General features: G+C 41.7%; 1 protein-coding gene across 1 annotated transcript in view; it reads right to left on the bottom strand.

The window, feature by feature from the left end:
• psme3 (proteasome activator subunit 3) overlaps positions 1–14,987 on the bottom strand; it is a 39,705-nt gene extending 24,718 nt beyond the window's left edge. Inside the window, exons 1-2 of the mRNA XM_072561537.1 lie at positions 14,845–14,987; positions 9,136–9,168 (exon numbers count right to left, since the gene is read on the bottom strand). Coding sequence (XP_072417638.1) covers positions 9,136–9,168; positions 14,845–14,961 — 150 coding nt within the window. The 5' untranslated portion in view covers positions 14,962–14,987. The remainder of the gene's footprint in view (positions 1–9,135; positions 9,169–14,844) is intronic.
• Positions 14,988–14,989: the final 2 nt, after the last annotated feature.

Raw genomic sequence — 14,989 nt, 5'->3', positions numbered from 1 at the left:
CTTGATATAATCATACTCACAGGATCCTACCTTATGGACACCATTTCAGATACCACCATTGCCATCCCTTGGTACTGCCCCAGGAGAAGGGTAGACTCAGCTGAGTTGGCAGCATAGCAGCATGAGGTCAGGAAGAAGTTGCCCTGGGGGTGGTCAATATTGATTCTGGATACCAAGAGTCTTAATGGCATCAAGTCAAAAATGAGTAAGGAAACTCCTGCTGATTACCACTTATTACCCTTTCTGAACTGATGAAATCAGAAATTGTTGAACACACTTGGAGGATGTACTAAGGGTAGAAAGGGTGCAGAATGTACTCTTGGTGGTGGACTTCAATGTTCATGAGTGGCTCAATAGCACTATTACTGACTGAGTTGGCCAAGTCCGAAATAATACAGCTGGTAGAGTGGGTCTTAAGAAAGCAGCAAGGTAAACAACATGAGACAAAAATTTACTCAATTTACTTTCCACAGATGTGTCTGAAGAGTGACCACTAAACCGTCCTTGTCAAGACAAAGTCCTATCTTCACAATGAAGATGTGTTATGAAATTGAAGGCATGTCCTGTACCTTTAAGAGAGAATGAATGCTGTTTTGCACTGACAGCTTACAAGCACCTGTTACATGACTAGCTAGCAGTCTCAGAGCATACTGGAAAGTTGAAAATATGTAACATTTGGCTGTGAAATAGGTACCTGAGTTGGTTGCTGTTTAAATTATGCCCCAGGATATTAAACACAATCGAGTTTGAGTTTATTGTTTTTGCCAACATCGAACCAATTAGACAATCTGATATTGGGGGTATGAAAACAGGCATTTTGAAAATCAGACAAAGTAACTGCCATCGACAGAGTAACTGCCATCAAAACACTCTCTATCAAAAGTACTTTTTTTTATATGAAACGTCTTTGCAGTAAAAGACAACCACCCCAGGGATATCTTCAGCTGAAAGATAGACACTGGAGATGACAGCTGTTGTATGGTTTTAAGATTAAGTTGATGAAATTTTACTAAGTATTTATTGAAACAGCCTATTTTTATAGAGTTGGAGGCAGGTAATAAACAGTTAAGTGAAAAGGGGGCTTAGAGTTGTGAATAGTTGTTGTTAATGTTCACTTTTAGAGCTAAAGAATAAATTGGTATTATTTTCTTCAAATAGTAGAATTTGGGAGCTCTTGGTCACTTATATTTTAACAGATTATGAGGGGAGGTGAGCTTTTCTGGGTGTGTTTGATCTAATTAACAGAAGGGTTCACCACCACGTCGTAATAGATACCCTCCATCGTTCTGAGCTGCACTACCACTATCCTAAATGGAACAAACTTCAAACAGATCCAGCAACTCAAAACTGGAGATCCAGGAGATGCTTTGGGCCAATCAGCACCAGAATTATACTCATTCATAACCTCAAATCTTATGGACACGCACATCCCTCACTCTACCGTTACCATCAACCCAGGAGATTAACTCTTGCTGAATGAGTCCAGGAGGGCATGCCAGGAAAAGCACCAGGCTTAGCTAAAATTGAAGTGACAACACTATTATGCAAAACAGTGGAAGTAACACTCAACAGATAGATCTAAGTTCTGCAGTTGTGACACTCATGAATGACTTGACAATTCAACAACTAAATTCACAAATATCTCCACTATCAGCGATGGAAAACTTAGCACATCAATGCAAAAGACAACACTAAAGTATTTGCATCTAGCTTCAACCAGAGGTACCAAGTGGATGATTCATCTTGGTCTCCTCCTCAGGTCCCTAGCATCATGGATGCTAATTTCAATCAATTTAGTTCATTCCATATAATAAAGAAACAGCTGTAGGTGGTGGATATTACAAAGGCTTTAAACCCTGAGAATATTCCAGCAATATTCTAAAGACCTGTGCTCCAGAACTAGCTGCACCCCTTATTAAGTTACTCCAGTACAGCTACAACATTGGCATCTACCCAAAAACATGGAAAACTGACTCGTTATGCCATGTGCACAAATAGTAAAACAAATCCAAATGAGCAACTGCCATCCTATCACACTAATTTCCATCGGAAGTGATGAAGCTCATTGAGATTGCTGTCAAGCATCACTTGCAAAAGAATAATCTGCTCACTGACGCTCAGTTTGGGTTCTGCCAGGGCCACTGGCCAGCTTCTGACCTCATCTATAGCCTTGCTTTAAAACACAGGCAAGAGAATTGAACTCCAGAGCTGAATCGAGGGCAAGGTGAGAATGAATGCTGTTGATGCCAAAACAGTATTTGGCAGAGGGGTAACAAGGAAGTTGAGCAAAACTCGTGTCAATGGGAATTAGAGGGGAGCTTTCCACTGGTTGCAGTCATAGCTAGCACAAAGTAGGACGGCTGTAGTTGCTGGCGGTCATTCACTTCAGCTTCAGGACATCACTGTAGCCGTTCGTTAGGGTAGTGTCCTCAGCCCAATCATCTTCAATTGCTTCATCAATGACCTTCCCTCTACCGTAAGGTAGGATGTTCATTGATGATTATGCAATGTTCAGCATCATTTGCAACACACGAGTGTATGCAGTGGTTGGTAAAGAAACTCCAAAGCTTTAATTTGAATAAATCTGATTTAACCTAGTTTAGGTTGTAGTGAACATTAAATAGAAATCTACAGTTCAAATTTTCTACATTCAAATCTTAAGCAGGGTTTCTTATTCAAGGCTTGCAGGGAAAGATAGGATTAATTAAATAGCAATTGGGTCATCATTAAGTGATTTGGGCAGACCACTTCCGTTGGAAGCATATACTAGCAGAAAATGTTGTGTGACTTAGCCCATGAGTGCAACTTGTACTCGAGTGCTGGTTTTGCATACCTTAAGTTCAGCAGAGGACAGACAGAGGCGTTTGGCTGCTTTTGCCTTAACAAAGCAACTGATTGCACATCTGTCTAGTCTTTAAAGATTTTAGTTTCTATTTAGGTCTCAAATCTTTCTCTTTTTCTTAAAAATAGCTTGCTAGTTCTATGACTGATATTGGCACAACAATTGCAATGAAGGGCCAAAAGCAGGAATATTAGAGAGATTAATTAATACATTAAATAAAACATGATAGAGATGGCAGATCAAGGGATAAGTTGCTGCCACTTTAGCATGTGGAGCTGTTAGATTCCAAGCTCTTTCAAAGTAAAAACATCTGTATCAAGTGTTTGCAGCTTGAACGACTTTGGATCCAAGCTGAGGAGGTGGGGTCTGAGCAGAAAGATATTGCACCACTTCAGGGAGGGGAGGTTACCCAGATATTTTGCTCCAGGAGATAGCCACACCCGAGGCAAGGTAATTCAAATTTGGTCTGTGATCAGGAACAGAAGCATTTGACTACAGATGAGGCAGGTCATAGAGTCTTAGAGATGTACAGCATGGAAAGAGATCTTTCGGTCCAACCCGTCCATGCCGACCAGATATCCCAATCCAATCTAGTCCTACCTGCTAGCACCCAGCCCATATCCCTCCAAACCCTTCCTATTTATATACCCAACCAAATGCCTCTTAAACGTTGCAATTGTACCAGCCTCCACCACATCCTCTGGCAGCTCATTCCATACATGTACCACCCCCTGCGTGAAAAAGTTGTCCCTTAGGTCTCTTTTTATATCCTTGCCCTCTCACCATAAACCTATGCCCTCTAGTTCTGGACTCCCCCACCCCAGGGAAAAGACTTTGTCTATTTATCCTATTCATGTCCCTCATAATTTTGTAAACCTCTATAAGGTCACCCTTCAGCCTCTGACGCTCCAGGGAAAACAGCCCCAGCCTGTTCAGCCTCTCCCTGTAGCTCAGATCCTCCAACCCTGGCAACATCCTTGTAAATCTTTTCTGAACCATTTCAAGTTTCACAATATCTTTCCGATAGGAAGGAGACCAAAATTTCATGCAATATTCCAACAGTAGCCTAACCAATGTCCTGTCCAGCCACAACATGACCTCCCAACTCCTGTACTCAATACTCTGACCAATAAAAGAAAGCATACCAAACACCTTCTTCACTATCCTATCTACCTGTGACTCCACTTTCAAGGAGGTATGAACCTGCAGCCCAAGGTCTCTTTGTTCAGCAACACTCCCAAGGACCTTACCATGAAGTGTATAAGTCCTGCTAAGAATGAGAAAGCCTTTGAGATGTCACTTTTCCTGCAGTTATCCATCAGTTATCAAGTTATTGCAAACTGTGTGGATGAGATGGTGTCAGCACAGAGGATGAATGAGCTGACCAAGGCATCATGATACAGAAAGTAAGGGGAGACAACTGTAATGTAATAGTGGTGTTAAGACTATAATCTGGTGGGAAAAAAAAGAGGAGAGGCAGATACTGCTCATAGTAGACATGTGAGAGTCCCTATGGCCATTCTTGGAACCAAGACTAATGACATCCTCAGGGCTGTAGAGTAACTTATGATTGGGATGGGGGGGAATTCAATTGTTGTCATCCATGTAAGTCTATCAATGATGTTGGTACCAAACAAGGAAATTCAATGAAAAGATTTTGAACAGGTAGGAGGTAAATTTAAAAGCAGAATCTTCACAGTAATAATCTGGAATAATCTGGAACCTGAGCCACAGGCAAATCAGCAAAGGATAAATAAAGTCAAGGAGTTAAATGTATAGCTCAAACACTGGTAGAGGAAGAACAAGTTTCAGTTCATAGGATATTGGCACTAGTACTGGGGGAGAAGGAAACTTTTTTTGAAAAGAATTCCTACAGTGTGAAAACAGGCCCTTCGGCCCAACAAGTCTACACTGACCCTCCAAAGAGTAACCCATCCAGACCCATTCCCCCTACCCTAGTACAGCCAATTCACCTTACCTGCACATCTTATGGACTATGAGAGGAAATCCACACAGACACAGGAAGAATGTGCAAACTCCACACAGGCAGTTGCCTGAAGCTGGAATCAAACTGGGTCCCTGGTGCTGTGGGGCAGCAGTGCTAACCACTGAGCCACCGTGCTGCCCAGAAAGAAGCCAAGTGGCCCAGTAAGACTGCATCAACCCTCTGAAGATCCCAGCTAGACCCACTCCATAACTCCACACAGGGGTTTTCTTCACCATAGTTAACCCGCCCAGCCCAAGGCTGGAACAGAACCTAGTGCTAACCACTGTCACCAGTAGGGCAGGCTACACATTGACTGTGCTGGGACTAGTGTCCTAGTGAACTGAATAATTAGCACTGTAGAGTGGGCTTTAAACTATTTCGATGCTGAGGTGGGGTTGGTTCGGAAGAGGGGATATGTAGGCATACTAGGCAAAAGGTATGTCAGCATTATAGAACAGCATTTTACGAATGATAACTAGAGTGGAACAGAAGCAAACAGAGTGTAGAAATATTTAAATAAAAAGCTGCAAATATTGTAATTGTAAAAATGCCCCTAACTTAACACAATCGCTTTCAATCATTAATGCTATGAAGTCAATTTGGCTTTTTACACCCACTCAGTCCCTCTATCCACCCAAGAATCTTGGAGTTTAGTCCACAGGGACCAACCACAGGGGCCATTAAGTACATTCAAGGCGGAGATAGACTGATATTTAATCAGTAAGGAAAGAGAGTGTTCTGGAGAAAAGGCAAGGAGGTGGAGTTAACAAATATTAGCAATGATTTCACGGGTTAAATGGTCTATTTATGCCCCATATATTTTGGCAGCCGTTATGTAATACTGCATGACTTCAGATGCTGCTTCATCTTGTTTTGGTGGCTGGTCGATATCAAACTACCTTCTCTCAGCCACCAAGCTAATTTTGGCGACTGAGATAAACGCTGTAGTGTTCTTTTTCTAGTTGCAAATTTTTCCAGCTATATTTTCTCTTCACCAAGAGACAGACTCACCCACACTCTGCACCCTGAACATTCAAGTTAGTTGATCCTATCCTTCTGGAGAACTGTAAATATTTAACAGCATCTCGTGGGGCAGTGGAACAAAATTCCCAAGGTCAATGGAAACTTACAAGAATGAAATCAAAATGTCATTACAAGGAATGATAATGCATCCATAATGCACACGCTCTGCATCTTCCATCTGCATTGACATCTGGAATAGGTCATAAACACTGACAGGACACAGTCTGATGTTACAACCTCCTTCACTGCCGCTGTGTTGGTCCGCTTTAGCTAGACTGAGAACCAGGACTACAATCTGTCTTCTGATCTGCTGAAACCCACTCTGCATGGGGTGCCCACAGATCAGGAGCAGGTGGGTGATGTGCAACCAAAAATGTAAGTTACTTCTTTAAAAAGGGTTATAAATTAAAACATTCAGAATACATATAAAAACATATATAAAAACTTAGTGGTCTTGAACTAAGCCCCACTCTCTGAAACTGGATCCTCAGCTTCCTGACCCACAGGCCACAAACAGTGAAGACTGGGGACAATATTCCAACCTCACTAACAGTCAACACTGGAGCACCCCCAGCGGTGCATACTCAGCCCCCAACTGCACTCACTCTATACTCATGACTGTGCCGCCAAATACTAGACTAATGCCGTTCACATGTCCACTGATGACACCACCATAGCCAGTCGAATCTCAGATGGCGATGAAACAGACTACTGATAGGAGGTGGAAGACCTGGGAAAATGGTGCACCAAGAACAACCTAGCTCTCAAAACCAAGGAACTCATTATCGACTTTCAGCAGGATGTCATTCATGACCCAGCCCCCCCAAATATTAACAGCACAGAGGTGGAACAAGTGGAGAGTGTCCTACTGGGAGTGGTCAATAATACTTTCCTGGACTCTTCATGGGGATGCACTGGTTACAAAGGCCCAACAACATCTCTTCTTCCTCAAGCAGCTGAGGAAATTTGGCATGTCAGCGAATACCCTTGCCAACTTTTACAGGTGTGCTATCGAGAGCATTTTGTCTCACTACCTGGTATGGCAACTGTACCATTCAAGATCGGAGACGATTACAGAGAGTGGTGAACTTGGCCCAGGCAATCACAAAGGCCAACCTCCTATCTACAGAATCCACCTACAAGGCCCACTGTCAAGGAAAGGCTGCCAACATTCTCAAAGATCCATCCCACCATGGCAATGTTTTTCTACAACCTCTACCATCAGGGAGAAGGTACAGAAGCCTGAACACATGCACCAGCCGGTTTCGAAACAATTTCTACCCTACTATTGTTAGAATACTGAATGACCTCACAAACTCTTAACATTTCACTGTACCGGTGTTTTTGTTTTTGATGCTGTTTACCTATTATTTACTTATCTATGCTACTTAACTATGTGATCTGCCTATGTGATTGCTCGCAAGACAAAGCTTTTCACTGTGCCTCAGTACATGTGACAATAAATTCAATTCAATTAACACAGTTCCCTCCAGGCCACAAAAACACAATCTGGTACACAGCACTTAAATGTTTATTGTGTGACACTGCAACATTCTCCAATCCAGATTCTTGATGGAAAGAAGAAGGAGTCTCCTTATAGAGAACCCTCCACTGGGAATGGCCAAATCCAGGAGTGGGACATTACACCAAGGCATACCCAGGTGGCAGACAAAGGCGAGGAAGTGCCATAACATTAAATCCTTCCATACCCATTTGAAGGAGACAAAATGGACGTCCTCAGGAGGTATTGTGGGGCACTAAAACCCAAGGGAAGACCTAGTATTTTCTATACTTCAAGTGCAGATCCGACTAAAATCATCTCCTGTCAATCCAGAGAAACAGTATACAGTACACACAACCAAAACTGCAATGGCCTGATTTCTGAGAATACACGTAACTTAAACAAAAGAACCTTTCACCAAAACAATTTTTCTTTCCTTTTGTTCAGTCCATCTTTACAGCATGCTTTGGTATGGTCCAAATAAAATGTAAACAAATATAACCTTAAACATTTGATTTTGTAACTAATATTAATAATCAATATTTCTTATGGAGGTAATTACCATCTCTCCAGACTGTGTCCACGAAGAAATTCCTTAGCTTAACAAAGCTGTTTTCAACTTCATTCACTGGATTAAAAGGTTTCTGAATCCATAACAAGCTAAGATAGAAGCTGCCCATCTATTACAGTCATAACGTTCTGTCCTTGCAAGATAAATACAAGCTACCTTTTAAGTGTAATTGCTTGCTTGAGTTGCTTTCACTTGGGATGCATACAAATTTCTTAACCAATAATTCCCAATGATCTTTTAGTTAACATTTTAAACTTTAACTTAAAAGTTATATTCCTGAAACTGTTTTATAAAACTTATGAATCATGAACAAGATTTTCAGAATGTAAAAAGAAAATTCAACCTGTAATAGAGCAGAATGAGTATTACTTTATTATTAATTAAATCTTACCTCCTCCAAGGTTCAGCGTGAACAATGACATTACAGTCATTTACACGCTATGGACCATGTGTGTCTACAGTATCAACAGTGTTTGGGAAGAAAATTTTACATGCAGCACCAAGATGCAAAGGATGAGTGTCCTTCTTACAGGGACTCCAAGTACAAAACACACTTGGTCAGTTCCATTTGTAGGGGTATGATTGCGTTTATGACCGACAATCTTCCTGGATCATGTGCCAGTGTCATTCGACAGGCAGCCAAGTCTCGTCATCATCACTGCTGTTCTGTAATGGTCAGAAACTAACTTAGCAGTCTTTGGACAAATCACCCATTACCTTTCTGGCATCTGCTGGGAGGTATCCACACTCGAGTTAAGTTGTTCCATCAACACATTGAGATTAGCAACAAGGTAAAAGAATACTGCAAGAAGAAATCAGATTGGTCCTCTGTATTTACCATCACAGGACTAAATAACCACAATGGCCAGCACTGTGATACTTACTCCCTTCTCACTCAAATCAAGAGAACAGCAGAAGGGACAGGGTCTGAAAACCTAAACAAACCCTCATCTAACCTACCATTGTCAAAAATTGACCCATGATCCCAACGGTGATACTGCACTGGAATAAATTCAACTCCGGTTTCTATATGAGGCAGAGAGCAAGTCAATAAATAGCTGGTTCCAATTGGAAGGTTAGAGCAGGGCCCTGAGAGCTTACGTTTTACTCCCGAGAGGTGCAAAGTCAGAGGGAAACTGAATGAAATTATAAATAGCCATTTCATGTAAAACATTTGTTTTCAACACTTTGTAAATCAAATTGCTACTTACTTCAGCAGTCATTCGCTCCCTGAAAGCATCCACCTAGAACAGAAAGAAAAGCTATTTTGTGGGTAGTGTAATTTTACCAACGTGTCACAACAATTTTCCAACAGGGCTCCCTTGGTCCTATCTCAATCTTTATTAACCTTCCTTTAAATTTCAGTCATAAGAACACAGCCACAAGACCATTTAGTCTCTAGAGTCTGCTCTGTTATTCAGATAGGCGGAAGTGCAGATGCTGGAGATTAGAGTCAAGATTAGAGACAGCATCCGAGGAGCAGGAAAATCAATGTTTTGGGCAAAAGCCTGATGAAGGACTTTTGCCCGAAACGTCGATTTTCCTGCTCCTCGGATGCTGCCTGACCTACTGTGCTTTTCCAGCCCCATTCTAATCTTGATTCTGCTTTGCCGATCACATCTGTTCCATATACCCACTTTCTCTTCACATCCCTTATTACTAATGGTTAACAGAAATACAGTACACCAATGTCATATTTAAAATTAACAACCAGTATAACTTGTGAGATTTCCAACCTATCAGCTTTTCCACGTACAAGCCTTTCCTAACTTCAGTACTGAAATGTCCATGCTTAATGTTTGACTGTGCTCAAATCTTAGACACTGGCAAACAGTAGAAAAAGTTTATCTGTCCTGTTACCCATAATAACTGATTGTTTTTGATCAAATCATCCCTTAAATTATTTGCAATTGAAAGGAACTCAACCCCATTTCTTATAACTTAATCCTCGAAGTCATTCTGATAAATCAAATGTTACACTCCGTCCCAGGTCAATGTGTCCTTCCTAGGAGCTAGTGTCTAGAACTGGTCACATTAGTCCAGATGTTGTTTAACAGGAATTTGTAGAGTGTAGCATAATCTTTTCCTTGCAATCTGGATATAAAATGTTGGCATTCCATCAGCCTTTTTGATTACTACCTGCATCTGGCCTTTTATCCTTGTACATAAACCCCAGTCGCCTAGAAAACATTTTGAAGTTCCAGTATTTTAAACATTTTTAAAGGATAATTCTGTCACTACTTAGAAAGTACTCTACTTTTCATCATCCTTTTAGGTCAAAATTTTTGACCTCAGATTTGCCCGCATTTAAATCCAGTTGTCAGTTTTGCTCACTCACCTAATCTATTAAAATTAATTGATTTTGTTTGGCTTCTTACCACAATTTGTACAATGGCAAAAAGGGGACATGAAATAGCTTTGGCAAATAGAGTGAAGGAGAATCCAAAGAGTTTTTACACATACATTAACGACGAAAGTGTAACTAGGGAGAGAATAAGGCCCCTCAAAGATCAGCAAGGCGGCCTTTGTGTGGAGCCACAGAAAATGGGGGAGATACTAAACGGGTATTTTGCATCAGTATTTATTGTGGAAAAGAATATGCAAGATATAGAAAGTAGTGAAATAGATGGTGACACCTTGCAAATGGCCATATTACAGAGGAGGAAGTGCTGGATGTCTTGAAACACAAAAGGTGAATAAATCCCTAGGACCTGATCAGGTGCGCCCGAGAACTCTGAGAAGCTAGAGAAGTGATTGCTGGGTGACTTGCTGAGATATTTGTATCATCGATAGTCACAGGTGAGGTGCCGGAAGGTTGGCAAATGTGGTGCCACTGTTTAAGAAGGGTAGTAAGGACAAGCCAGGGAACTATAGACTAGGGAGCCTGATGTTGGTGGTGGGCAAGTTGTTGGAGGGAATCCTGAGGGACAGGACTGATTAGGGATAGTCAACATGGCTTTGTGCGTGAGAAATCATGTCTCACAAACTTGATTGAGTTTTTTGAAGAAGTAGCAAAGAGAATTGATTATGGCAGAGCGGTAGATGTGATCTACATGGACTTCAGTAAGGCGTTTGACGAGGTTCCCCATGGGAGACTGGTTAGCAAGGTTAGATCTCATGGAATACAGGGAGAACTAGCCATTTGGATACAGAACTGGCTCAAAGGTAGAAGACAGAGGGTGCTGGTGGAGGGTTGTTTTTCAGATGGAGGCCTGTGACCAGTGGAGTGCCACAAGGATCAGTGCTGAGTCCTCTACTTTTTGTCAGTTACATAAATGATTTGGATGCGAGCATAAGAGGCACAGTTAGTAAGTTTGCAGATGACACCAAAATTGGAAGTGTAGTGGACAGCTAAGGAGGTTACTTCAGATTACAACAAGATCTTACAACAAGATGGGCCAATGGGCTGAGAAGTAGCAGATGGAGTTTAATTCAGATAAATGCAAGGTGCTGCATTTTGGGAAAGCAAGTCTTAGCAGGACCTATACACTTTATGGTAAGGTCCTAGGGAGTGTTGCTGAACAAAGAGACCTTGGAATGCAGGTTCATAGGTCCTTGAAAGTGGAGTCACAGGTAGATAGGATAGTGAAGGCGGCATTTGGTATGCTTTCCTTTATTGGTCAAAGTATTGAGTACAGGAGTTGGAAGGTCATGTTGAGGCTGTACAGGACATTGGTTAGGCCACTGTTGGAATATTGCGTGCAATTGTGGTCTACTTCCTATCAGAAGAATGTTGTGAAACTTGAAAGGTTCAGAAAAGATTTACAAGAATATTGCCAGGGTTGGAGGATTTGAGCTACAGGGAGAGGCTGAACAGGCTCGGGCTGTTTTCCCTAGAGCGTCGGAGGCTGAGGGGTAACCTTATAGAGGTTTACAAAATTATGAGGGGCATGAATAGGATAAATAGACAAAGTCTTTTCCCTGGGGTGGGGTAGTCCAGAACTAGAGGGCATAGGTTTATGGTGAGAGGGCAAGGATATAAAAAGGGATCTAAGGGGCAACTTTTTCACACAGAGGGTGGTACATGTATGGAATGAGCTGCCAGAGGAAGTGGTGGAGGCTGGTACAATTGCAACATTTAAAAGGAATTTGGATGGATATATGAATAGGAAGGGTTTGGAGGGATATGGGCCAGGTACTGGCAGGTGGGACTAGATTGGGGTGGGATATCTGGTCGACATGGACAGGTTGGACCGAAGGGTCTGTTTCCATGCTGTACATCTCTATGACTCTAAATAAAAACCCAAACTTTAAAAACTCCGTCGTTATCAAAGCTGCCAACAGAAGGCTTACACACAACTCCAGATAGGTTCTTAAAATCTACACACAAAGACTGCAATGAATGCTTAACTGGTTATATTGACTTCTCATTGATGTGATTTCAGCCTTAATCATTGTGGGAATGCTCCCCACCCCCAAAAAAAATCACCTTTCTTTCCTGTATACCTTACAATCTGCTATATAGATTTCAGCCCTCACCTAGTCAATCTGGCATTAATTCTTAGGATTAGAACTTTAGGGAACTAACAGGTGCATTGCTCACCTTTGGATAAAAATACTGTAGATGCTGGAAATCTGAAACAAACACAAATCATTCTGGAGAAGCTTAGCAAGTCTGGCAGCATTTGTGGAGAAAGAAACTGAGTAAATGCTTTGAATCCTGTATGTCTCTTTTCATAATTTTTCAATTGTTGATATCTTTTAGAAGGGAGTCAAGCATCCCGAGGAATACTGCAATATTTCTGGATGGCACCCGTGAATAGATTTGACGATCACTACAGTACATGCAGTATTTCAAGAGATGCCCTTCAGATCAGTTTAGCATATACTCTTTGTAAGGAGGATTCAGCTGATTTTAGAATGAGCAAACATATTGTGGCTACAAAATATAGTAAATGCAAAGTCAAGCGAAATTAATGGATTAAAAAGTAATTTGTAGAGGCAGTGTTGAATGGATAAAATTGTGATTATCAAAGACTTCTGCAAAGTTATACATATGGATCCTAGCTTTGTTGCAAGGCTAGCTGTGGTGTGACAGAATATTAAAAGTGAAAAAAAAATTGAGTGCACAAGAACCAAATGCAACATCTATAAGAGACTGTAACTGTAAAACATTCCATATTAGAAATGGATGGATGTACATTATGGGACTGAATTTAAGTTCTTATTTGTTTTATAATATGCTATTGTGGATTAGTTATTTGAATATTTATTTAGGATATGAACTTTATCACAAAACCCAAATATAGAATTATCAGCATTTAAGATTGGCAGAAAAGGTACAATGTACTAGTCATAATTCAAATTAATTTTTTAACAAGACAAATAGAAGTGTAATTATTTTTGGGTGCATGAGAAAATTCAAGCAATTCAACACAAACATGCCTGTGTTTATGATGCCAGAATTCTTGAAAAAAGGCTAAGACTTCAAAACTTTGGGGATCAGGAACGGTGGCTCAAGAAAAACCACTACCAGTAATGATCTGTCCTTACACCCAACTTGTCTTCTGGCCATGAATAACCTCTTGATGCATTTCTCCTCATCAGGTGTTTAAAAAAAACAAGGAAAAGTGTGTCATTCTTATGATTTTACACGAACAAGTACACAAGAACAATTTAGGACATTATAGATATTTTTAATCAGCATGTTGGCAGGTGGGACTAGATTGGGTTGGGATATCTGGTCGGCATGGATGAGTTGGACGGAAGGGTCTGTTTCGATGCTGTACATCTCGATGACTATGTTCAGACATGTCATTACACACATCTGAAGCCAGTGGGACTTGAGCCCAGATTTCCTGGCCCAGCTGTAAGGACACTACCACTGTACCACAATATTCCCCAATTCAGTGAGTGTATACATGCATATATCCCAGATAATCAGATAATTCAGAGAATCTCTTCCAGCCCTAATTTTATCTGAATATTTCCTTCTGTTCTTTAATAACAAGTTAAACATTCTGATCACTGTCTAGATGAACAACCTTCTGAATTCTTCATTGTATTTATTAGTGATTATCTTGTTCTCTAGATCTAGACACCCCCCCCCCCAACTGCCTTACAACTTTCCTCTTCAATTTTGGCACTTGCCTTGTCTTAATTCTATATCTGACTGTTGCAAAGTATCTACATTCCAAATTGCATCCTTTACTCTTTCAAATCTTCTCTCTCACATTAATGGGCAATAGAAGATACTGATGTCAATTGTGCAACTACTAGTCTGAGCAAAAGATAAATTGAGGAATATTCTCTCCACCCCACCTCCTCAAAGTTGCAGTATTTTTAAAAAGCTTATGCCCTACAGTGTCCGATTTAGTTCCCAGAACAGTGCCTGGTTACCAATAAAGAGAGTGCATAGGAATGTGGAAAAAGAGAGAAACACAACAAGCCTTAAGAATAGTGCTGGACTTAAAAGTCTCCCTCTCCACAGAGGCTGCCACATCTGAACATCTCCAGCACTGTTTTCATTTAGAAAAAATACAAATCTATACGCCGCAAGACACAAAACGTGCTGCTATTCTGAGTCAACGTGAATGCCCCAACATCTGGGCTGAGAGCAAGTAAGCTCCCACACACAGTAGGCCGCCCTGAGCCACATGTAGGGGCTTTCTCAGACTGAGAGAATGGAGGTGATGGGGAGCTCTCGGGGATGGCGGACGGTCGGAGCTGGTAAGGGAAAACCAGGCGTATTAAAGCCCCGGACCCAGCCCAGGAGGAGGGTGGACTGAGGAGGGTAAAGAGGAGCCTCTTTCAGAATGGGTTTGTGTGTGTGTGTGTGCGGATGGGGGAGGGAGTGAGTGCAGCCGGTATCGAGGAGCACGGAATCGGTAGAGGAAAGGAGGGGGGTGTTGAAGCCGCGGGGTATTGGGGGGAGGGGGGTGGGTGGGGGAAGAAGCGCCGGTTCCGGGGACGGCCCTTACCTTGGTCCGGAGCGCATTGTCCAGCTTCAGCAAACCCGACATGTTGCAAAGAGGGAGCGGAGCGCGAGCCCGGCGCCGCCTGACGTCAGCCGCCGCCCGCCCATTGGCTACCTTCATGTAGCAAAAGCGAGGTCGCTACACACAC

Source organism: Chiloscyllium punctatum, chromosome 42 (assembly GCF_047496795.1).
Source record: "Chiloscyllium punctatum isolate Juve2018m chromosome 42, sChiPun1.3, whole genome shotgun sequence".
Taxonomy (NCBI): domain Eukaryota; kingdom Metazoa; phylum Chordata; class Chondrichthyes; order Orectolobiformes; family Hemiscylliidae; genus Chiloscyllium; species Chiloscyllium punctatum.
This window is presented reverse-complemented; position numbering and strand designations above follow the sequence as displayed.